Below are 26,345 nucleotides of genomic sequence, written 5' to 3'. Positions count from 1 at the left end.
TTCCTCCCCCCTACTTTTCCTGACTCATGGCAACTTACCTAGACAGTGGGCACATGTGTAGGGCAAAATAAAAATTTTATTTGCAGATTTAAAGGTTTTCTAGGCATTTGTAGTGCAGATACGTGTTCCTCCATTGAAATTTGAATTTCGCGCCGTATGCAAATTAGCCTTCGCTAGCGCAACTTCGCTTTATATAGCGAAGCAACGCTAGCGCAACTTCGCAAACTTACGCTACCCCTGTGCGCAACTTCGCATTTTAGTGAATTTGCGGAGCGCTGGCGAAAATTCGCCTGGCGAAGTGCGGCGAAGAGCGGCGAAGTTGCGCCTGGCGCAACTTCGATTCTTAGTGAATTTGCCCCTATGCCTCAACGCAAGAGCAGCCCTGATTACAAGAGGCAAAGTACAGACAGTACATCTGAAATGGCTTGGCAGGGCACAAGTGCTTTGAGTATGGGGAACTGAGAGATGACATTTTGTGGCCTTTAGCACTACTGCACTTATGCCTACACCTTCACAAATGAACCTGTATACTCTGTACACTCGCTGGCCATATTAGATACTTTAGGTGTTTTATAAACACATGATAATAATGATAATAATAATAATAATAATAATAGCTAAGCATAGACCTACAGATCTAAAAAAAACAGATGGTAATATTTAAAAGGTTCAACAAAAACCCCCTATGAACAGATAAATAACCCATTTTAGACTAATACGAATGATATAAAAGTGGATGGTATTGAAGATGGGGGAGAGATGTATAGGACATGCCAAAAAGGCAAGATTAATGCACATATTTTATCAGAACTTGTGAAAAGTGCATTGGACAGATGTTTAACATCTCTTTATACAGTAAAGTAAAGTAACATACAGTAATTACTTACCTATAATAGGCTGATCAGATGGCTCACAGACTTGTCCCACAATCTGCCTCTTGATAGAATCCAGAGCTTGAAATGTTTCCACTTCAAAAACATTTTTGGGTGTTCCAGCAATCATAACAAGCTCAAAACTGTTCCGCAGACCAATACCAAGGGAGAAGATCTTAACTCCACTGCTACGCAGAGCAGCTGAATCTTCCTCTACACTGTCATTAGACATGCCATCGGTCATTACTATAAGATACTGGGGAACACCTGCATTCTTACGGCTGCCATTTGCAGGATCAAAGAACTGTTTGACAAATCGTAGGCCTTTGCCAGTGTAAGTTGTAGCTTTCAGCTGGGTAATGTTATCGATCTGTTTTTTCATGTCAGCACTGGAGTAGTATTGATTTAAGAAAAATTCTTTCTTTGGATTTGCACTGTACTGTGCAACTCCAATACGCACTCTATTCTGTGAGATAGTAAAGCTGTCAACGATTTCTTTCATGAAAGTCTTGGCACTTGTGAAGTTGCTAGAAGTGATACTTGCTGATCCGTCAATCAGGAAAACAAGATCAAGCTGTTCATTTGCGCAAGCTACAATAAATAAATACATTAGTAAGACTGATGAAATGTTTCTTGCCTTGTGTAATTCAAGTTAATGCACTTTTCAAGGAATAGTGCACAGATTTAACAAGTAAATATCTTGTTGCACACATTGAACATCTAACAGGTAGAGCCATGTCTTTTTTTAACCTTTTCGACTGTTGTGGGGACTCCCAGACAAAAGGTCAGTGATTCACAGCATGTTCTGATTAGTGCTAATTGCCATGGATAACTCCCCATTTATCAGAGTGAAAAATATGATGGTTGTCCCAGCACAGATGAATACTGTATGAATACTCTGTCACCCAAAATTATGCAAATGTGAATTTTTGGAAATATTCACCAGTATAAAGGTGGCCATAGACGTAACAATTACGATTTTTCTTGGAAAAGATCTTTCCAAGAAAGATCGTTCGTTTCAATACACACGTGTAGAGCTGAATCGTCAGATATACAGGTAGATAAACGGGAAGAAACAATAGAATTCTACCTGTATCTGACGATTCAGCACTAACAATGGCCGATGTTTGGGTCCCTTCAAAGGCACCCGATCAAAATTTTCCGTCCAGCCCGATCGACGAGCCGACCGATATCCAAGTCTTCTGCCGATATCGGTCGGCTCTTTTTCCACCATACATGCAACGAATATCGGACGAAAATTCGTTTCGTACGATATTATCTGTGCATCTATGACCACCTTAAGTCAATGCATGGCACTTCCCATTGATGTGATTATATATCACATCCTAATGTTAATTTAATATTATAAATGGTTATGGACACCTGCAAAGAGAAAATAGTGAGCTTTCTAGATATGGCTGATCCTATACCCACACTTCAGCAAAAGCTGAATGAAAGTACTACATGCTTACCTGGTTTTGATTCATCGCATACAACCTTTGTTATATTATCATGTAAACCATCCAGGCCTTTGTAATCCTGGACTAAAAACCATCTGTCTGGTTGTCCTGCAATCTGCTGCAGCTCTTGAGGAACTGCCTTGCCAACTCCTACTGCAAAGACAATGATGCCATCATCCTTCAAAGCATTTGATACTATCGGTAGGTTAGGTCGATCAGCATTAGTGGTGGCTCCGTCAGTGATTAGAATCAGAATATGTGGAATTCCTGATCTTCCACCATATGATGAACCAAACCGTATACGAGTGTATTCCAGAGCTTTTGCAGTGTATGTGTAGCCAGATACTTGGGATACATTAAATACAGCCTTAAGAGTATCAGCTTTAGTTGAATACGTGTTCAGCAAAAACTGTTCTGCTGGATTTGTTCCATAAACAACCACACCAAATTGAACATTTTTCTTTCCGACCAAGGAGTCATTGACAACAGCCTCCACAAATCTCTGCATGAGTCTGAACTCTCCTCTACTAATGCTTGCAGAAGCATCCAACAGAAATATGATGTCTGCCACCTCAGTCTTTTTGCAAGCTGAAATAACAACAGATATTCAGTGTTATCCACAGTAATTGTTTATTAGTTGATAACTAAATGAAATTGCAGTGGCCTTATGAACTTCCTAATGAACTTCCATGATTTACTTCTATGCTAAGCAACAACAGTAATGCAGCAAAAGAAAGAATATCTTACCTCGCGTGACAAATAGGGATGTAGCGAACGTCGGAAAAAAAGTTCGCGAACATATTCGCGAACTTGCGCAAAAACGCGAGCGGTTCGCGAACGGTTCGCGAACCCCATAGACTTCAATGGGAAGGCGAACTTTAACATCTAAAAAAGACATTTCTGGCCAGAAAAATGATTTTAAAGTTGTTTAAAGGGTGCAACGACCTGGACAGTGGCATGCCAGAGGGGGATCAAGGGCAAAAATGTATCTGAAAAATCTGCCTGTGTGTGCTTGGAAGAGATAGTGTAGGGGGAGAGCTGTTAGTGATTTCAGGGACAGATGATAGTAAGTTTGCTGGCTAGTAATCTGCTTGATACTGCTCTGTATTGGAGGGACAGAAGTCTGCAGGGATTTGAGGGACATTTTAGCTTAGGTAGCTTTGCTGGCTAGTAATCTACTGTTCTCTTTAAACAACTAGACAAACGAAATCACTGGCACACGTGGCAATTCAGGTGCCGGGTTACCCCGTGCTCTTTATTGTGCGGACGTGCAACGTTTCGGGGTGGCAACCCCTTTATCAAGCATGCTTGATAAAGGGGTTGCCACCCCGAAACGTTGCACGTCCGCACAATAAAGAGCACGGGGTAACCCGGCACCTGAATTGCCACGTGTGCCAGTGATTTCGTTTGTCTAGTACATATTCTTGGGGGTTGCCGTGCCCTCTACACTGTGCACCGGGCTCAAACTACCAAACTGTGAGGAGAGTGTGCGCTGCTTCATCCAAGTTCCTGCTCTTTAAACAACTGCCATACGTTGACCTTGTAGGCATTGTTTGCCCAGTTTTTTTGGACGCAGCCACTGAAGCACAGTTGCCAGAAAAAATATGCCATATAAATGCTGAAAATAGTAATTTTTCGCCATACGTTGACCTTGTAGACATTGTTTGCCCAGTTTTTTTGGTTGCAGCCACTGAAGCACAGTTGCCAGAAAAAATATGCCATATAAATGCTGAAAATAGTCATTTTTTGCCATACGTTGACCTTGTAGGCATTGTTTGCCCAGTTTTTTTGGTCGCAGCCACTGAAGCACAGTTGCCAGAAAAAATATGCCATATAAATGCTGAAAATAGTCATTTTTTGCCATATACGTTGAGTCAACGTATGGCAAAAAATGACTATTTTCAGCATTTATATGGCATATTTTTTCTGGCCTCTGTGCTTCAGTGGCTGCGGCCAAAAAAACTGGGCAAACAATGCCTACAAGGTCAACGTATACACTACTACAGCGGTGGATACGGATTACGTAAAATATATGAATGCTGCTTGAAAAAAAGTAACTCAAGTGGTTTTTCTAGAGACGATAATATTATCAATATTTAGACAAAATGTGAACAAGCTCACACAGCTAGATGGCGGGTTGAAGAAAACACTGTGCAAATACTGCCCACAAGATCAACGTATACACTACTACAGCGGTGGATACGGATCTCGTAAAATTTATTATGGCTGCTTGAAAAAAGTCACTCCGGTGTTTTTTCTGGAGACGGTAATATTATGGATATTTAGACAGAATGTGAACAAGGTCACACAGCTAGATGGCAGTTGGTTGAATAACACACTGGGCAAAAAATGCCTACAGGGCAAATAATGCCTAAAAGGTCAACTTATACACTACTACAGCGGTAGTAAAATAAAAAAAGTAAAAAAAAAAAAATGAATATTAAAAAAAAAAATTAAAGTTGGTGCTGCTGAACTACTAGGAGCAGCAGATTAGCACACCAGTCCCACTCCCCAACACTGCTAGACTAATAGCACTGGGCTCTTATAGTAGTAGTAGTAGTAGTAAAACAACAAAAAAATAAATAAAAGCAGTCCTTACAAGGACTACTGTTATTGCAGCAGTCAGCAGATGAGATCAGAAGCAGGACAGCTGCCCACTGCAGCTACATACAGAGCACTGCAGTAGAAGGTAGATTACTAGCCAGCAAAGCTACCTAAGCTTAAATGTCCCTCAAACCCCTGCAGACTTCTGTCCCTCCAATAACAGAGCAGTATCAAAACGATTACTAGCCAGCAAACTTTCAACTGTCCCTGAAATCACTAACAGGCAGCAGCTCTCTCCCTACACTATCTCTTCAGCACACACAGGCAGAGTGAAAAAACGCTGCAGGGCTTCGGTTTTTATAGGGAAGGGGAGTGGTCCAGGGGAGAGCTTCCTGATTGGCTGCCATGTACCTGCTGGTCTGGGGTGAGAGGGCAAAAAAAAGCGCCAACAATGGCGAACCCAAAATGGCGAACGTCGCGCGACGTTCGCGAACTTCCGGCGAGCGCGAACACCCGATGTTCGCGCGAACAAGTTCGCCGGCGAACAGTTCGCGACATCTCTAGTGACAAATAATATAAAATTATCTCAAAATAGGCATACAAATAAACTCCATAAGAGGAGTAAGTGCACCAACATTTCTTCAATGCACCATGGTATTTGTAAAATGGCAGCAGTTACTGAATGTCATGGTTGCAATGTATTTTGGTTAAAGTATGATTTAAAATATGCTCACTACTATTTTGTACATTGTGTAAAGGAAAGCTTAACACTAAAGTATATCCATGCCAGAGGCTTCCCGTCTGTATCTGTGTATGTTGTCACAAGAGCTGTTGAGCCCACTGATTAAATCAGGATCGAACTACATTTGTTTGCTACTCTTGGTTAAAACACATCTTCAGACACCTTTATTTTATGTATGGTAGAGAAGATCAGACCCATTAATTTAGAGCCACACTCTCATGGAAGTTTATGGTGTGAGTCTTGAACAATTAGGCAGAAAAGTAGCGCAGTTGTGAAGTAGAGAGTATTATTTATTTGCTATTCTTCCTGGAAAAATGGGTCTATGGCTGGTGTGTATTTGTGTATTGAAACTCACCCTCTTGAGGATTGCAAATCTCAAACATGATGTTCTTGTTCAAAAAAGCCAGGGCATCAAAGCTATCTTCATAAAACACCTGTTCTTGTTTGCCAGCAATCTCCAGAAGTTGTGTGTTGTTGGCTTGTTGTACTCCTATGGCATAAATGATAACTCCATGGTCCCTTATTGCTTTGGCTGGTTTTTCCACAGTATCCTGGGCCTCGCCATCTGTTATGACAATTAAGTACTGTTTTGTGTTTACACGGCCTCCTTTGGAAGCACTAAAATAAGGTAATGCATATTTAAGGGCTTCTCCCATAAGAGTTCCCTGGCTCAATTGCTGGATGCCTCTTATTGCTGATTGTATTTCATCCTTCCTTCTGTACCTGTTGAGAGGAAATTCTTCTTTTGTTTCAGAGCTGAACTGAATTAAACCAATCTGTACTCTATCAGGACCGATTTCTGCCTGCTTGACCATTGACTCCATGAATTCTTTCATCGTTTCATAATCATCACTGTTAATGCTTCCAGAGCTATCAACCAAAAAAATTATATCGGCTTTCATGTTCTTACATGCTAGAAAAAATAAAACAAAATGAAAGTTTCATTAAATAGTCCACAAGTGCATGCATTTACTATTCCAGCTTTTTGAATGGGGATAGATAACAGAGGTCCTCAACTGACCAAGAGAGATTCTGCCTTGAGGCAAATTACACTCACTCATGAAAAGCTGCTCCTAGAAGACGTTATATGCACTCCACACAACACATGCAATTTTAGGAGCCAAGCCTCCTATCTTAAGTAAGATGTTTGTTTCACATTACTGTGCTTTCTTTGAACCATTAAAGGCCTTCCAGTCCTAGGCTATCCATACATTACACGTGTTATGTTAGGGAGTGCAAGCACCAAAGATGAATGAAGGCAAACCTAAGGTGGTAAAAGGTCCTTGATCTGCTCTGGTAGCTAAAAACAACTGTTGCTGCTTCTTTGTGAGGATGAAAAATTACTTTGGTTGCCTTCTAAAACACAAAGTTCAATCACTCCTCTGCAACTATATTACAAGAATCTATTTAACAGTATATCGGGGTCTTTCAAAGAATCATGACCATGAGTATAGCTTACATGCCGTTAATTAATACAAACACATCTGTGGAAGGCTTTGGGGGTTAGGGGGTGTCTCCCATCAAAAAACGAGACAGGAATCTCTTACAGAATGCTATTTTCTTTGGTAATTTGTTTTTTTTTATGTAACTATATTGAATATAATAATGGTATTTGTAAAGAACTTTAAAAATAAAAGTTAAGATAAAATCATAAAAAAAAAAAAAAAAAAAAAAACGAGACAGGGCTGTTAAAATACAGTCAATTCTATGCACAGAGACACTGGTCAAGTGCCATTAAAGTGCAATTTTCAAAAAAAATTGTTATCTCTTTTTCATTTCAGAGATTTGTTATATATTTCTTCGTGTTTTTGTTTGTTGGCAAAGCTCCAATACAAACATAGACTTCACTGAATTTGTAAATCTAAAAGCCACAAAGCAGTGTTTTTTCAATTCATGCCCCCTTAAAGATATAACCATCAAGATCGAACCCTCCTTAGCTCATGAAATGAGTACATATATGAAAAATATTGGTGTATCAGTTATTATGTCATAGTTTTAAAGGAATTGTTCAGTGGGAAAATAAAAACTGGGTAAATAGATAGTCTGTGCAAAATAAAACATGTTTCTAATATAGTTAGTTAGCCAAAAATGTAACGTATAAAGGCTGGAGTGACTGGATGTGTAACAAGTCAGTCAGGACACTACTTCCTGCTTTTCAGCTCTCTTGGTTTACACTGACTGGTTACCCTGGCTACCAGGCAGTAACCAATCAGAGACTTGAGGGGGGGCCACATGGGTCATATCTGTTGCTTTTGAATCTGAGCTGAATGCTGAGGATCAATTACAAACTCACTGAACAGAAATGTACCATGTGGCCCCCCTTCAAGTCGCTGACTAACTCAGAGTTATAGAGCTGAAAAGCAGGAAGTTGGATTCTGGCTGTTTTATTAGACATCCAGTCACTCCAGCCTTTATATATTACATTTTTGGCTAACTAACTATATTAGAAACATTTTGTATTTTGCACAGCCTATGTATTTACCCAGTTTTTATTTTCACACTGAACTATTCCTTTAAGAATATCTAGCACAGCAAATTCATACCCCAAATCTCACCTTAATTTACAATTAAGCTCAGCTTTCAGGTGTATCTTAGTGAATAAATTGCCATTCTCAACCTTCATGAGCTTCTGAGCTCCTCTTGCCACAAATACAAGCCCCCACCCAGGGGCACTCTGCCAATGAGGCGAGTTGAGACGTTCGCCTCAGGCGGCAGCGCCCCCCTGGTTGCCGCTCCTGGTAACTTTAAGAGCCGAATTTCCGTTTTTCTGCACTCGGGCGGTAAAATCGGCAGGATCGCCCCTGCCCCCACCCACCACAGTTTGAGAACAATTTCACTTTAGGATCTGATGAAAATACATAATCCAACACGTGCCTGTGATCTATCATCTGTAAAGATCTGGGTCTAGGGTTTTCCAGATAAGTAGTAATTCTGTCATTTGGGCACAATTTCCTAACATTGCTAAAACATTTGAACATTAAAGACACTGTAGCATTGTTTTGCCACCAACATGCATGTATGCTAGCTTGATTATCAAGTAGAATATACTAATTTATTATTATTTTTATAGAAAAAAAACATTTAAAAATCACATCATAGGATTCTATTTCAGAGCTTTCTGGAGCTCAATGGATTTTAGGATAATGGATGTATCTGAATACAGCCACACTTGTAGACTGTTTACATTATAGTATTACTATCAATATTGTAAGTATATGGATATCTTACCCTCAGGTGTACACAATTCACGAGCCACATCATTCTTGATCGCCTTGAGAGAATCAAAGTTGTTAACAAAAAACATCTTGTCATCTGACCCTGCTATATCTCTAATCTGTTCTTCCACTGCATTTTTAACGCCAATTGCATATATATTAATGCCATCATTTCTAATTTCTGCAGCTGCTTCAGTGACCCGGTCTTGAGATTCGCCATCTGTAATAACGACCAACGATTGGGGTACTTTATGAGGACGATCTTTAGCTGCATTAACAAAAAGCTGCTTCATTGACCGCAGAGCTTCTCCTGTTTCAGTACCGCCGCCCAACTGATATATTTGAGAAATAGCGTCCTTTAATGTTTTCTGGTTTCTGTGTTCACTGATGGTAAATTCAATTCTACGAACATCTGAGTATTGGACAACTCCAAAGCGTACCCTGTTGGCACCAACTTGAAACATACTTATTAATTCAATCATAAATTTTTTCATATCTTCAAAGTCTTCTGGATATATACTGCCAGAACCATCAATTAGAAAGTATATATCAGCTTCTTCTGTATCCACACACCCTAAATTTATAGAGAGAGAATTAAAAGTTTTAATTTGCATAATTTTGGAACCCAACCTCAGGTACATAACAGTAACCCTCTAAGACGTGCAATCAACAGCAAAAGATTTCTAGCCTAGTGTGGGAAACAAATATTTTTCTGGATCTCATAATAGTAGAGCCCTACGGTGTTGCTTTTTATTGATTTTAAATAATGGTTTAACATACAGCTACAATAAAGGAGTTAATTAGACCCTATGCAAACTGGTTTCCAATCTGCACACTCTAATTAGACTGCCTTGCGTTTGTAATGGTCTTCAGGTTGCCAAAGCCAAAGGTAATTTCTCCACTGTAATCCTACCTGATTTATCATCTGTATTTGACACCTGCAAATGCAAATTCCTAGTCATCTTTAAGCATCCTGGCTTTTTTGTTACCTTTCTAGCACCCAAGCAAATCTCAGTCATAGCCAGCCCCACTTAAGGTAGGGGTGCTGCAAGGCCTTGAAATTGGTTTGTTGCTATTCTGCATATATACTCTGTCTTTGGGAGATCTCATCCGCTCATTGCCACCTACATGGACCTCTGGGTAACTACCACTTTAGACAATTCCCTTGTCAAAAAGATCAGCATAAATTTAGCATTACTTTCTAATTTATGGTTCTATTTCTAGACCATTGTGGGATCATTAATCAAATTAATTGCATGAATAATTACCTTCCTTCACTGCACGTGCAAGTGCAGGTACTGCAAATGATGTCATAACAATTTCATTGCAAAGCCGTTTCTGTAACCTGAACTCAAGGTTAGTTAGCTGCAGGAAAGATTCCACATTTGTGACATGTTTGCGTGGTGGGTGAGATGCTATGATCTCCAGTTCTGTATCATTGATATTCTGAAAGCCAACAGCAAAAACCTCCACACCAGACCGTCTCAGCTTTGCAGCAGGTTTAGTAACATTATCCATGGACTGCCCGTTAGTCATGATGACCGCTATCTGCTGAATTCCTTGATGTGCCCGGCCACCATTTTGTTTGGTGAACATTTTTTTCCGTAAAAAGTCCAGAGCAGCACCTGTATATGCTTGGCCTCCTCTGTATGGGAGCTTAGTTATGTAGTCCAAAATTTCATATTTTTCATTAAAAGTGTTCAGTTTAAATTCTAGTCTTGGCTCATCACTGTAAAGCACTAAGCCCATTCTAATATTACTCAAGGAGATATCCAATGCACTTACAACCTTGTGTAGAAAGACTCTGGTCAGCTGAAAGTTAATGGTGCCAATGTTGCTAGATTCATCAATGAGAAACACAATGTCAGCTAGAGAAGCACTGGAACAAACTAGGAACAGAAAGAGAATGAACACTATTCAAGTAGAAGAATAAGATAACACAGCCTCTATAAATAACACAACACAACAGTTCCTGAAGATTTTATTCAAAACATTTAACTTTTATATTTTTATTTATTTATTTATATTTATATTTTTTTTACATAGAAAGCCTTCTAGCCATTATTAATCATTATTTTATTATTCTATATAAATGGCTAAAACTGTACTGTATGATGATAAACAGTAGGTTTTGAGCACCCATATATTAATTGAGGGACAGTAATCAAACTGTAGGTTTAGTTCTAGAGCAGCAGATCCTCTCTATAGAGGCTCTATAGAAGCCAGCTGACAACCCTAGGATTGCTTTAGAATAGAACTAAAGACAATTATTTATCAGCTACTTCTTTAAAGGTCATAGTCACATTGTTATCTTGCACTGGAGTGGTCTAACCATTGTGGACATTATTGGTTATAACTCACCATATAGTATGTAGAAGATACTAAGAAGATAGAAGTTTTGTTCAATATATGCCTTTGATGTACACAAGTTTTTTTCTTAGAATGACTCACTGGAGAGAGTATATAGATAAAGAACTAGAAAACCCGTATACAAATAAGTAAAAATATTCAATACCTGCTGGTACAACTGATGCTGGAGAAAACTGTAGCATGTTTTCTGCTAAAATAACATTGGTCACATCCTGTTGAAAACTTGAAATATCCTGTAAGCCTGTGGTTTGGAAAACAAAATTATCAGTAGCAATTTTCTCCAGTTCTTTCCTATCAGAATTGTGAACACCAACAGAGATAGTAGTTACTCCAATACTTCTGAGCTCCTCTGCATGTCTTCTAACAGCATCTTCTGATTTTGATGATGTTATGACCACTACAAACTGAGGGTTGCCATAGTTAATCCTACTTCCAGCCTCTTCTATGAAAAATGTTGAGCGTACAAATTCTAACGCAAGTCCTGTTTTTAAAGGACCACTTTTGTATATGAATGTTTTCGTAATGTAATCTAATATCTCCTCTTTGGTTTCATAACGGTTGAGTAGAAATTCAGTTTGGGGTACCCCACTGTATTGTGCCAGTCCAACACGGTGTTTATTTATTCCAACATTTAACTGGTTTATTATATTTATAATGAAATCCTTTATCTGTTGAAACAAGATAGTTCCCATGCTTGTAGAAGAATCAACTACAAATACAACATCAGCGTAGCGCTTTGAATATACTGAAAGAAATTAAGAAGGAGATTAAAAAGATGCACTTTATCATATGATCATATATGCTTTCTATGCACTTCATTATTTTACTTTCCCTTCCTTATCATATATGTATATGTATAAAGACACTCATACATGCACATACATGGAAACATACCCATATTTTGCCTGTTTAAGCCCCTCTTTAAGGCATTAAAGGAATCATCAGTCAGCACATTCTACAGCCTCACAGCAGGTAATTACTGTAGGTAGTTGCATACAGTACTTTAATATATTATGAAAAATGTATATCCGGACATAAAACTTATTGAAGCCTATGGCTCATAAAACATCAGATGAGAAATCAACAATACCACCCAAAACCACCTGTGTCTATTGCTTGTTAGTGACTTCTATAGCATCTGATTATACTGATATCACTGAGTTCACAGGAAGTCAGATTCCATGTCTCCCTGGACTACAATGGAGTTTTCCTGATAAATCAGTTTGTTTATAATATGAAAAATCTACTGTAAGGGGAAACCTGGTGCTAAATTATACAAAAAAAATATGGCTAGAAATGCCATATTTCTTTATACCTCTTGAAATGTTAATTTACTCAGCTTAATGCACCAGCCTAACGGTTTGGCATATCTTTTTAATGGTAATATATAATCCAGGCCTTTAAAGTATTCACAGGAACTGACCATCTTGAATTTTGTTAGGATTGTCAGTGACACTGAAATGCTTAGTGCGCTCTGGGCTGCTTTTGAGAAGCAAAGCATATACAGTATGTGGTTGCAAGTCATCAAGAAGAAAATAACTATATCCTGGATAACAATCTGATTCTACAGGGGCAATTTAAATGCTATTACATTTTGATGCAAATTGCATTGGTTTCTGAGCTGCTAAAGGGCTGTGGTTGCCTTGGGTTATTACAGAACCCCAAAACATAATGTACACCATTTCTACCCTATTGATTTAACACTGAATGCTTCCTTAATAAGGAGATCCATTTTTTTGCCCCTTTCTCAATATTCACAAGCAACATATTGAAAGGTTTCTAAAGTATAATGTGCTAGTGGTTGTGTTTGCACAAGAAAATTGCCTTGTTTAAATACATAAGGCATAAGTACAGGCTGGAGGGGGGTGATTTTTGTGCTTGGGAAGGCTACATAACCCAATCCTTGTTAGCATGCTTTGATTTTACCTCTCTGCTTATGTCCTGTATACACAGGGCATGTCATAGAAAAAAGCACAATTAGTGTGTTTTTTCTGCTGCCCAATGTACCCTCCTATTTATCCTTTTGCTCTCATCTACAGCTGCCATTACTGTATTCCTCATTTTTAATTTGTCTCTCTCTTTTTAGACTGCTTTCTAACATCACCAATACATTCTATTTTTTACACTCTTTTCTCTTGTTTCTTCTTATTTACGCAATCCATCTTCTCTTCTATCACTTCACTTCCAGGCCCGGATTGGCAATCTGTGACTTCTGGCAAATGACCAGTGTCGGACTGGGCCGGCGGGACACCGGGAAAAACCCCGGTGGGCCCCGGGCTCTTGTGGGCCCCGCCGGCCCAGATCCGCTACTTAGTGGGGCGGCGCGACCCCACTTTGTTTGGGGTCGCGGTAGAATAGAAGGGCTGCGCATGCGCACAAACGCGGCGCCGCGCGCATGCGCACAAACGCGGCGCCGCGCGCATGCGCACTAGCCGCCTGCAGCACTCCGGAGCGGCAGTGGCGGCTGGAGGGGGCCCTGGGGCAGTAGCCCCGGTGGGCCCCATGCCTCCCAGTCCGACCCTGCAAATGACAGAGGGGCTGCTGTAAAATACCATAAACAGTTACTATTTAGTGGGCTGGTGGGGGCTGTTTGGGACTCTGTGTACCTGAAATGCCAGGGCCTATTTTGATTCTCAGTCCAGACCTGCATATAACCCAGGAACAGGAACAGTTAATCACGGCAGCAGACATTGACTAAACTTTAGCTTTTTTCCCCCTCAAAGTGCAAGTCCTGGTCCTGCCACTAGATGATTGCCTAGGCTGCAGGAAGCTTCAAATTCCTTTTGATGCTGGAACTTGTACTGGAACTTACATCCTGAGGGGGGGGGCAGCTCTTTTTTTGTCTTGTTTTTCATCTTGAATCTTTTTTATCAGCCAGGTTTGGGAAGGCTTAGCCTTCCCTAGCCTTAGTGAAAATCCACCCATGTGGATAAGTGATGTTTGCTGAATTTATGAGCTACCTGAAAATGAATAGAAATTGACCAGAATATTATCATAGCTAACATTTTTTTACACAAACAAGAACAATTGCAGATTAGGCAGATTTTAGAAATCATAAAGCGTATTCAATTGTTTCCACTATAGAATGGGGTTACCTTGAATATTCAGATCTATGCTATAGCACAGATTTTTCAGAAGTAGCTCAGTCACGTTCTCAGAGTCATCAAAATCATCGAGTTGATAAAAGAATTTTTTGTTGGGCTTGCTTGATGCTTCCTGAAGTTGGCTATCATCCTTAATATTTGTCCCAACCACGTAAACAGATATACCTCTTGCTTTGAGTTCTTTAGCGGGCTCTGTGATGGTATCGGCAGACTCTCCTTCTGTCACAATGATAAGTATTTGAGCAACGCTCTCTTCAAATCTACTGCCTGCTGCCTGAGTAAAGTAGGTTGTATTAACAAACTCGAGGGCTCTCCCTGTGAAGGGATAACCTCTTACGTATTTCATATTCTGAATATTTTCAAAAATTTCGGTTTTCAAAGAGTAGTCATTTAGGAGAAATTCAACATTTGTCTCTTCACTGTACTTGACAAGCCCGATGCGAATTTTATTATTTCCAATATCCAAATTAGAAACAAAATCATAAAGAAAGTTCTTTGCTTTTTCAAAAGTGGCTTCACCCATACTTGTTGAGCTTTCGACTAGCAACACAATGTCAGCTTGATTGGCATTTCTGCAAACTGTAAGATACAAAGAAACATTATATTTTGTTAGCTGGTCTTCCAACGACAAGTAGATTTTCCCCTAGAACCCTGAAATTCATCCTACAGTGTATACAGTATATATATACTCAGTATAGTGTATACAGAGTATATATACATAGGGTCCTTATTTGAAAATATCTTAGGACTCCTTCACTAAAGGAAAATCAAATAGTGTAATTGGTTAGGCTTTTACCCACAATATAGCAATGAGGTGCTATTTAAATTAAATTAAAACCAGTTGTAATATGCACACACTCCTATCAACCATATATTGGCTTTAATTTTCTAACTAAAGCAAAACTTTCAATTGCACTTGCACAATTCAGGGCTGGAAGTAGGGATAGGCAGGAGAGGCATGTTTCTAGGGCGCAAAGTTTGGGGGATGCCAGCCACGTACCTCCCCTATTGCCTACCCCTAGTCCGGCTGAGCGAGTTCTGCTCTCCAACACCCGTTCTCGCTTGTTTGCGCACATCACCTCTTTTGCGTGTCACCTCTTTGAAGAGTTACAATGTGCCACTGTGATTGGATTAGTGGAAGAGTTTATATGCCAAGAACTTCCCACACCCAGGGCAGCCATCAGGGGGGGACAAGGGTGAGAGTTGTAGGGGGCCCTGAGGGTAAGGGGGGCCTGGCCACGCCACACTTGATTAGCCGGGCCCCCCATATTTCTGAGAGCTGCTGACTTCGGGAAGGCATGGACGTTTAAGGGGCCCTGACCACCAATTTTCTCATAATGTGGGGGGGCCTGGGCACTAATTTATTTTCCCACCAATATTTTTTAATGGGGGGCCCTGGCCACAAATTTTTTTATGGGGGGGCCCTGACCACCAATATCTTTTTATTAACATGTGGGACCCCTAGCCACCAATATTTTTTTACTGTGAGGTGGGGGGCGGACCTGTGGGGTGGGGAGGGCGGACCTGTAGGTGAGGCTTGTGTAGGGGCCCAGGGGGCCCAGGAAATTTTGTCGTATGGGGCCCTGCAATTTCTGACGGCGGTCCTGCTCACACCAGTCAGAACTGAAGAAGCTGCTCGGATGAGTAGTGAACCGTCTTCAATTATTACTAAGCAAGTCCAGTTGTTTTTAGATTTACCTATACTAGATATAACATGGCCTGGATGAATGAAAATCTTCACAGTTAGTATTTCAATGTTTTTCATTTATTGGCCAGATTATTGTTTGGGTTTCAAAAGGCTGAAAACCGAACAAAAAGTTGAGACCCGATCAAGCGTTAGAGAACTGAACTGTTTGGGTCAAAACCGAACAGGTGGCAACCTTTGGTATCATACATAGTGTATCTCCCCCTGTGCTGATTTACTTGTACAACTACGCTTATTGGTATTACCTTTGCAAGAGCCTTAACTTAGCTGCTTCATTTATGCTACCCATTTTTTTAAAGAAAAATGCCCAAAGCAGATACATAGTACACTATTTATCAAACAGTCTTAAATATCACTCTAATTTGGTAGGTATCCATACTGTAGCTTGATTCATAAATCCATAAATTCCCAAGGGGTATATTTATCAAAGAGTGAAGTTAGAGATTACCATAGTCCTCTAGAGTGAAATTACGCCACTCTCCATTCATTTCTATGGGATTTTTAAAAGCGTATGTATAAATAGGTGAAAGTGAAAGTATCATCCTTTGATAAATACGCCTTTCAAAATCACATAGAAATTAATGGAGAGTGGCGGAATTTCATTCTACCAGACTGTTGCGATCTTTAACTTCACTCTTTGATAAATATACCTCCATGTCTTAAACACTTCCATGTCTTAAAACTTGTAATTTTCAGAGCATCAGCACGAAAACCACAGCTTTTTCGGACTGTCACGTGAAAAATCCGAATTTTTCGGATTAGACACCCAAAAAGCCAATCTTTTGTGAAATCTTCAGAACAGCCGAAATGTTTGGATTATCATACGAAACCAAGCTCAAACAATAATATCTTCAAATTGCAAATAGGACCTCTGCCATTGACTTCTGCAGGACCTCGACAAGTTGAAAATGGAGTCTTTTCAAATTCTGACTCTTTGCAGCTTCGGGGCATAATAAATCTTGAAAAATTTGAGTTTTTTTCACTAGAAATTTGGATTTTATAGTAAAAAAAACTCTAATTATTCGAGTTTTTAGCATTATAGCAAAAAAAAATCCTTAGCACTACCAACACAAGCTAGGAATTTTACACTGAAGATCACAATTTTGGCCATAAACAAAAAAATAGAAGATAATCTAAAGGTTTACCTTGAGCAATTTGACCTGCCTGTCGAGATGCTTCTTCTACTGTTGTGCAGAGCACCTGGATCATGTTCTGGGAAATACTCTGCAGTGCATTAAAGTCTGCCACGCTAAAAACATATGTGTCATCTGGATCACTGGCTATTTCATTAAGCTCAGACAAAACAGCATCTTTAATGCCGATGGCATACATTATGATTCCAGCATTCTTCACCGCAATGGCAGGCTCTCTGATGTTATCTTGAGCTTGCCCATCAGTTATAACAACTGCTATTTGAGGCACACCTTCCTCTGCTCTACTGCCTGCACCTTCACTAAAGTGCTGTGTCAGCATGAACTCCAGACTTAAGCCAGTCTTTGTCCCACCACCTTTATACTTTAGATTCTGAATGTATTTCAAAACATCTTCTTTACTGCTGTAACTGTTTAGGAAGAACTCTGTACGTGCAGTATCACTGTACTGAATTAAGCCAATACGGATCTTATCTTGGCCAACATCAAAACCATTCACCAAAGTATACAAAAAGTTTTTCATTGTGATAAAGTTTTCAGTTCCGATGCTCCAGGATCCATCCACAAGGAATACGATATCTGCAATATTGGCCTCTGTGCAGACTGAAAAACACAAACCATAAAAACGCAAACATGAGGGCAGGTATATGTTATCATTAATCATTTTCTCATTACACATAAGCTTCAATACCATTGTGCTATTTCTAAAAGCGATACTGACACAAAAAAATTTATTTTCAAAATATTAATCTTCATGAAAAGTTAAGTATAGGTCATGTTGATCATTTTTCGCTGATAGTTCTGCTTTTGTAAGTAATTGTTACTTGAAGTTCCTAAACCTGACTGTCCCTTCTTAACCTGTCAGTTAGAGTTTCTAATGCTCATGAACTCCTGCTGCACAAATATAGGAACAGGGTAGTAAGAAAGGTAATGTAAAATCATCAGGCAAATACTTTTATGGCAAAATTATAAATAGTATTCAAAGATAATGTTATGATAGATATTAAAAAAGTTTATTTTCTGGTTTCAGTGTCTCTTTAAGTAAAACGATTGTTTGCTTAGCTTTAGCTGATATTGCCTGTGATTTTTTTTAATTATTTTATGGCTTCACTATGCTATAGTAGTGTAATTGACAGATAGCTTCTTCATACAACTGATATTGCTGTTATTCTTTTGTAATTATAGACTGACACAGGGATTGTTTAAATGCCAGACATAGAAAAAAATAAATCTTCTGGTTTCACATTTTACTTCTTATGCATGAGCACCCAGGTCTCGGATATATTCAGGGTGTGCGGCTCATACACACCATCTGTTATATATATATCTTCAGTATCCGCACTCCAATCAAGCAATCTCAGGGGTGCATGGCCAATTTTCAATCATATAATCAAAGTTTGGAATAAAACATTCCTGGGCCAGCACTTCCCTTAGTGAAACAAGTGTCTTTTTATTTTACACACATCACAGGGCTCCAACGTTTCGGTCCCTCTTGGGACCTATCTCAAGGATAGTATACAATGTGCAATAAAACTTAATATATTGTAATGTGTATTGTGATCACTATATAAAGTTTTATTGCACATTGCATACTATCCTTGAGAAAGGTCCCAAGAGGGACCGAAACGTATATATATATATATATATATATATATATATATATATATATACACTATACACAGAAATATAAATATTAAATATGCTTTTGATTAGCTCAGAATTTTTTTAATTATTTGTGAGTGTCATGGAAAACTTGGCTTCAACAGGACAGATCTGCAATTTTAATATTTTCATATTCAAATGTGTTTAGACATAACACAGTTTTGGATATTGAGAATATTAACAGCAGAATGGCTGGGTGTTGTCTGTAGTTCCGAGGCTAGGCCGGACATCAGCAGCAATACACCATAGCAATAACAGCAATATAATTATTTACCTCCATTCTCCGTGGAGCATGGGCTGTCACTATCTACAGCAAATCTAATCACTTGGGCTATGTAAATAGGTTTTGCCTCATTCTCAGTTCTCATTAAAATGACTCTGGCTCTAACACTGTCTTGGTTTGGGAAGCTGGCCACGATAAAGATGAATGTGATGCCACGATTGTTATATCTATTCGAGACGCTTCCCATACCAATACCCGCTGCCGTACTGAGCAGTATCCAATCCATGTTCACCAAATTTATTTGGGCCTCTCGTAAACCTAGGATAGCCAAGGGGGTATTACTAAAACAGACAACACAAGGGGGTCTATCAGTCCCAGATGTTAGAAATTACTACAGGGCCTGCCAGCTTCGGCAGATAATTCATTGGACGGCACTGCACCCTCCGAATAAATGGGCAGAATTAGAAAGATTAGCAGTACATCCGCTTCATTTAACTAACCTAATTTGGGGCTCTGACCAGAAAATACTTAGAGTATCGTGCTCGTTACACGCAGTAGATTTCACACGAAAAGTATGGAAAGTGACCCAATCCCAACATACTTTACAGTCTGAGACCTCCCCATTACGTAGCGTACTTGGGAACCCGGGATTCTTGCCAGGCCAGAACTCAGCCTTTAAAGGTGTATGGGACCATCCTAAAGTTTTTCATTTATATAGTATCTGGGATATCGCTAAGCACAAACCCCTTGACTTAGTAACTCTGCAAACTAAAGCAGATGGCACGACTATCCCACTTTACCAATACTTCCAAGTTTCCCATTACTTGAGGTCCCAAATGAAAGGGTCCACTGCAGTAGGTTTGACACCGTTTGAGCAAATTTGCCGGAAAGGTCCAGGACAAAAGCAAGTTATTTCTAATATTTATAGGATGTTGATAAGTCTACCTACCACAGATTTCCCCAAACAAGTAGGGAGGGGTGTGTGTATGGATGCTGGGTTTTCATTTGGAGGGGTTGAACTTGATGGACTTTTTTCAACCCAATTTAACTATGTAACTATGTAACTATGACTACATGACCTACTGGGAGAATACGTTCCCAGCAGATGTGAGTCTCACCACTTGGGAAGCTATTTGGGACAATGCGAAAAAATCTTCTATTTGTGTCCAATACAAGGAGAACATATATAAAATTCTGTTCAAATGGTATTATACCCCAGAGAGGCTCCATAAAATTTACCCCGCGACATCAGATAGATGCTGGCGGAATTGTGGGCAACTAGGTTCTCTACCACACATACTCTGGGACTGCCCCATTATTACCCCCTATTGGGAGGAGGTGCAGGAACTTCTCCGGAGGGTTCTTCAGATGGATGTAAGGAAAGACCCTTGGACATTTCTCTTAGGGAAACCCGATACCAAATTTATTAAGCCGGTCAGGAAACTGCTGAACCACATCTTGTCTGCAGCCAGGAGATTGCTATGCCTGAAATGGAAACAACCCACCAAGCCCACGATGGGGGAATTACAGAATAAGATTGTGGAAATAAAGCGTATGAAGTACCTCTCGGCACTTAGTAATACCTCAATGCCCAAATATATTGAGACATGGAGCTCCTGGGTCTCCTGCTTCCCTGAAAGTTGACTCACACTATGTTTGACGCAACAGTTAACACCTAACCCCCTTCCTAGTTATGTTACTTGAATATCACCCTAAGCCTGCATATATAATTTTATTTGCCTTTTTTTTTCTTTCTTCTTTTCTTTCTTCTATTTTTCTTTATGTTGTATAAGGTTGCATACAGCACTTGACATTGTTATAGTTGTACTGTGCGCAATATCCTTCTGATTGTACCATGTGATTTTTATTACCTGTCACTTAATTACTGAAGCCAATTGTCACAGATACTTGATGATGTCAGTTGTTCTAAACATTGAAAATAAAGTGTTTAAAAAAAAAAAAAATGACTCTGGCTCTATAACCAGCCAGGTGATTACTTATTTACTATGAATTCTGCCCAATGCCCAATAATATATATATATATACGTATGAATAGCTCCATAATTTATAACAAAAATGCAAGTTTATTATTATTAATATTATTCTTACCTGTTTTCTGAGAACCTGAGACACTGACTGAGTAGACACAAAGCACACAGGAGAGAAATACTTTCCAAAATCCCATTTTGATTGCAATTCTACAGTCTGAAAAAAGTAAGAATGTGATTTACCAAACAGGAAAAGAAATCTGAGAATGTTTTTAATTTGCAATTGATTTTAATTTTTTTCAATTTGTGGTTTTTGACTTATTTAGGTTTTTATTCAGCAGCTTTCCAGTTTGCAATTTCAAATTACCCTAGCAACCATGCATTGATTTGAATAAAATACTGAAATATGAAAGGGTGAGGACCTGTATAGTAAGACGAAATAAATGCAATAAAAAGTAGCAATAACAATATATTTGTAGCCTTACACAGCATTTGTTTTTTAGATAGGGGTCAGTGACCCCCATTTGAAAGCTGGAAATAGTCAGAAGAAGAAGGCATATAATTAAAAAATAATAAAAATAAAAACGAAGACCACCTGAAACGTTTCTTAGACTTGGTCATGGTTTATCATGACCATGATCATGAGTTAACTTAAAGGTGAACCATCCTTTTAAAGGAACAGTTCAGTATGAAAATAAAAACTGCAAAATAAAAAATGTTTCTAACATAGTTGGTAAGTCAAATATGTAATCGAGAAAGGCTTGAGTGACTGGATGTCTAACATAACAGAACAGAACCCTACTTTTCAGCTCTCTAACTCTTAGTTAGACCACCTGAAAAGTTTCTTAGATTTGGTCATGCTTTATCATGACCATGACAATAAGTTAACTTAAAGGTGAACCATCCCTTTAAAGGAACAGTTCAGTATGAAAATAAAAACTGTGCAAAATAAAAAATGTTTCTAACATAGTTGGTTAGTCAAAAATTGAATCTAGAAAGGCTTGAGTGACTGGATGTCTAACAAAACAGAACAGAACCCTACTTTTCAGCTCTCTAACCCTGAGTTAGTCAAAGACTTTAAGAGGAGCCACATGGGACATAACTGTTCAGTGAGTTTGCAATTGATCCTTAGCACGGAGGTCAGATTCAAAAGCAAACAGACCCATGTGGCCCCTTCAAGTCACTGATTGGTTACTGCCTTTTAACCAATCAGTGGAAACCAAAAGAGCTGCAAAGCAGAAAGTAGTGTTCTGGCTATTATGTTAGACATCCAGTCACTCCAACCTTTATGCATTACATTTTTGGTTAACTAACTATATTGAAAACTTTTCTTATTTTGCACATACGATCAATTTATCCAAGTTTTTATTTTTATACTGAACAATCCCTTTAACAAATGAAGCAATATCCATAAATGTTCAAAGAAGGACTCAAATTATCTCAACTGCTACGGCTGCTGTTTTTCACTTTGTTTTAAATTCAAAGTGGAGCCTGTAATTTTATTTATAAGGTATATCAGAGTAATGACAAATACTGTAACTAAACTGAGTATTGCAGTATAACTCTTTACAAATTTTGTCCAAATTTGATTTTTTTTTCTGTGGGGCTGCAAATGATCAGAGCCAGTAACATATTTATTTCATAAGAAAATCATGTTTGCTAGATATTTATTGAAAACATTACAACATATGTCCCAAAAATTGAAGCTTACTCATTTTATTCAGGTTTGAAAGTTTTGCATTCAATCTTTCTAATATAAATACAGAATCTGTATTGTTATATCTGCTGTTTTTATACTGATAGCAATACAAAAACACCCCTTATCTGCACATTTTTATTTACACATATGACTCACTGGAAGCTACCATGCTGCTAGCCTCAGATGAGAAATATTGTGCTAGAAAATCATCTCGGCAGGGGCTGGGCAGGTCAGGGGCAAATCCAAGTCCAGGGAGCTGGGTATTGTAGGAGAAGGTGTGGAGGGCCTAAGTGATTGGCTGGGTGGTGTAAAGTTCAGGGAGATTATGGAAGGAAAAGCATTACTAAATTGGCAGACACATATATTACAGGTAAATGTGTAATACTGGCACCAGAGAAGTGGTAACCCCAAACCATGTTCTGTGCAGTACATCTGTTCTTGTTTAAGGAGAAATAAATAGAGCATATTTATTACATATTAAGTCAACGTTTTCCCTTTAAAGGAGAAGGAAAGGCATATTTAATAGGGGGAGCCAATAGTTAGTCACCCGCAAGTGATTATATATACTTACCTCACACCCCAGGCCAGTGCTCCTATCAGGAGAAAACTGCACCAGTCCAGGGGTTCTTCCAGCAAGCACCACAGAGCAATCAGCTTCCTTCTTTTTCTTTCTTCATATTTCCCAGGGCAGACGCATGCGCAGTAGAACAAAATAGCCGTCTTCTTCATTAGAGCTCAGCTTTTCGCACTACTGCGCAAGCCACCTGAACGAAGAAAGAAGAAGCCAGAAGTCAATCGCTCCATGGTGCTCACTGGAAGAACCTCAAGCCGGTGCAGTTTTCTGCTAATAGAAACACGAGCCAGGGGTTTGAAGCAAGTATATATAATCACTTGGGTTGGGGATACCCAACTTTTGGCAACCCCAAGTGCTAAACGACTTTCCTTCTCCTTTAATACCCCACCAGATTTGTCTTTTAGACCTTTTCCTCAGTACGGCTATTGCTGAAGCATGAATGTTCTAAATCTAAATTACTACTGCAATCAGGAAGAGTTTAAGAATTGTAAAGTATGAACGAGCTGTGTATCTTACTGTCAAATTGCTTTTAATGTATTATTTTAATAGAAACAAGGACATTGTAATTGTTAACAGATTTTTCTTTTAACTTTCTTTGACAGTCAGTGATTATTTAAAGGAACATGTTCCCTAAGTATACTGACATCATGCCCCTGAAGCTGTGGAAGCCATGGTGAGGAATGTAGAAGGGAGAGTTAAGTGGAGCTGTATAGGCCTAAGGAGACGCACTATTGTTGCCATCTGTGATAAATGTAAGCAGTTTTAAATGTAATTTTAATGAAATAAGCAAGTAACAACAATTACAAGCATCCCCAATTTTTTTTAAAATCCTCTAAATTTAAGTGGAACAGTCCCGAACTGCAGCAAGCATTTAGCAGTACTTTGGGTCTACCAGCCAGCCAGGCGAGGCTGTCAAGGCAAATGCCTAAAAGGCTGGCCACCTTGGATAGAAATGCCTCATTTACCTTTCAACCACCCTTATTCCTAAATCATGGGTGCATGCTTCCCCACCCTGGTAATGACACCTACCAGTGCTGATTTCCAAAAGAAGACTTATTAAGAATCTTTTTTTCCTTAGCGTTTCAGAATTGTGTTTTTTGTTTTGGTTCTAGTTCTAAATAACAAAACATGTTCATTACACTGCTGTCTTACAAGTGTTTTCTTTCTGTTTACTTGAGTTTTTGGAAGATCTAAAGATCAAATTGGTTTCATACGTTTCATACCACTTTCTACTGCTTTTTCTATTCAACCCCTTTTTAGTTCCCATTCCTTCCATGCAAACATATAGCAGTATCAAAGCCAAAATGGAGAACCGCAGAACATGAATACTCTAACAATCTTTTCTTCCTTATTTCCTAGGTAGAAAAGTGAGATTGTCCTCATTATAAACTGCCACTACACCTGTCATTGAACTAAAAGATGTACTGTAGTTGATCATAAGAACCCATGGACTTTTGTTATGCTGTTTCACTTTACTGCCAATATTCCATGAAATTTTGCTTCCAGTTGTGCTTTGTACATTGGAATCAGAGCCTAGCCAGGCCGGCCAGGCGCCCTAGGCAACCTGGTGCCAGGTGGTTGAGCGCATGTGCGAACTGCTACTTGCAGCTGGCATGAGCGAAATGCTGCTCACACCTCGCATGCTCGAATCGACGCATGCATGTGCAAAAACATAGCCAAATAAAATAGACAGGTGGAGAGAGGGGACTGGACATGGGGTAGGTGACAGAGGCGGGCGCCCTAGGCACATGCCTACTCTGTCTACACCTAGTTCCGGCCCTGATGGGAATGCCCAACACTTTTAGGAGATTTTGGAGAGTGACCACACTTTTAGAAAATTTAATACATGTAGTAGTTTAGTTAGTTAGTTATGTCCCTACTGGTGGCAAAACAACATTATTGTTTTTATAATATTTAAACGTATTAAAGGGAATGGTCAGTATGTTAAGAGGAATAGTGCTGCAAACTGTAGAAAAACCTCTGTTCTGGAATATCCCAGGTCCCACACATTCCAGATAATAATTTCAAAAGATCTATAATCATCAATAATTGATCTTGGAGCATTCATGATTACAAATAATTCCAACACCAAATCTAGGTGTGTTTGATCCTAAGATACTTGGCTCCAATCCACGTATTACTTGTAAATAAGGGTTAAGAAGGGAATAGTGCTGCAAACTGTAGAAAGACCTCTGTTCTGGAACATCTCAGGCCCCACACATTCCAGATAATAAATCCAAAAGATCTTTAATCATCAATAATTGACCTTATTCATGATTACAAATAATTCCAACACCAAATCTGGGTGTATTTGATCTTAAGACACTTATCTCCAATCCACCTATTACATGTAAATAAGGGTAAAGAGGGGTACAATTTGCTAGCCCTTACTTTAAGTAGTCCTTATTACAGCCTAGAGTTAGGCTTGTTCAGAGTTGGGAGTTGGCAGTTATAGTTTACTTGGGAGTCTTGTAAATGGCCACAAGAGTCCCAAGAGGTGTCCCTTGTCTTTAAATTGGAGTCTCTTTGGACAGTACTAAAGAGCCTAAGGAAAGAGGCCTCAGAAAGAGCAACTAATGACGTGGAACATTGTGTCACAACTCACTCTAGGGGGAACACATGAATCAGTTTTTCTAGGTTCAGGGCAGCAATTTGCCATTATAAAGACAGAGCATCTTATTATCTATTTCACCTCCTCCATGCTAATTTCCCACATACGTCATCTCTTTATGGCAAAAATGTTCTTTAAAATTTTCCCTACCACAATTGTAGAAAGAAAATCACTGACAAAATTTCACAGAGAATTTATGCCAGGAAAAACTTGAGTACATTTTTCTTAAATAGAGTACTTACAACTTTTAGTAAACATGAGATGTGTTGTGAAAACATACCTGGTGAATTGAGGTGAACTTTGGTGAAATTAAACAAGGAGAAAAATCACACTTTAATAAATGAGTTCCTTAGGGTCAGGTCACACAGGCAGATTCAGTGAGATTAGTCGCCCAGCGACAAATCTCCTCTTCTTCAGGGCGACTA

At 39.1% G+C, this 26,345-nt stretch overlaps 1 protein-coding gene across 2 annotated transcripts in view; it reads right to left on the bottom strand.

The window, feature by feature from the left end:
* The window catches only part of col6a5.S (collagen type VI alpha 5 chain S homeolog), a 95,766-nt gene that overhangs the window by 53,749 nt on the left and 15,672 nt on the right, over positions 1-26,345 (bottom strand). For both annotated transcript variants that reach the window (XM_041567540.1, XM_041567539.1), the window contains exons 2-10: positions 21,158-21,253; positions 17,158-17,766; positions 14,299-14,886; positions 11,349-11,948; positions 10,102-10,722; positions 8,847-9,407; positions 5,974-6,531; positions 2,345-2,920; positions 888-1,463 (exon numbers count right to left, since the gene is read on the bottom strand). In XM_041567540.1, the coding sequence (XP_041423474.1) occupies positions 888-1,463; positions 2,345-2,920; positions 5,974-6,531; positions 8,847-9,407; positions 10,102-10,722; positions 11,349-11,948; positions 14,299-14,886; positions 17,158-17,766; positions 21,158-21,233 (4,765 nt within the window). In that variant the 5' untranslated portion in view covers positions 21,234-21,253. The remainder of the gene's footprint in view (positions 1-887; positions 1,464-2,344; positions 2,921-5,973; positions 6,532-8,846; positions 9,408-10,101; positions 10,723-11,348; positions 11,949-14,298; positions 14,887-17,157; positions 17,767-21,157; positions 21,254-26,345) is intronic.

This window comes from Xenopus laevis, chromosome 6S (genome assembly GCF_017654675.1).
Source record: "Xenopus laevis strain J_2021 chromosome 6S, Xenopus_laevis_v10.1, whole genome shotgun sequence".
Classification (NCBI taxonomy): domain Eukaryota; kingdom Metazoa; phylum Chordata; class Amphibia; order Anura; family Pipidae; genus Xenopus; species Xenopus laevis.
Note: the sequence above shows the minus strand (reverse complement) of the source record. Positions and strands in the feature narration are given on the sequence as shown.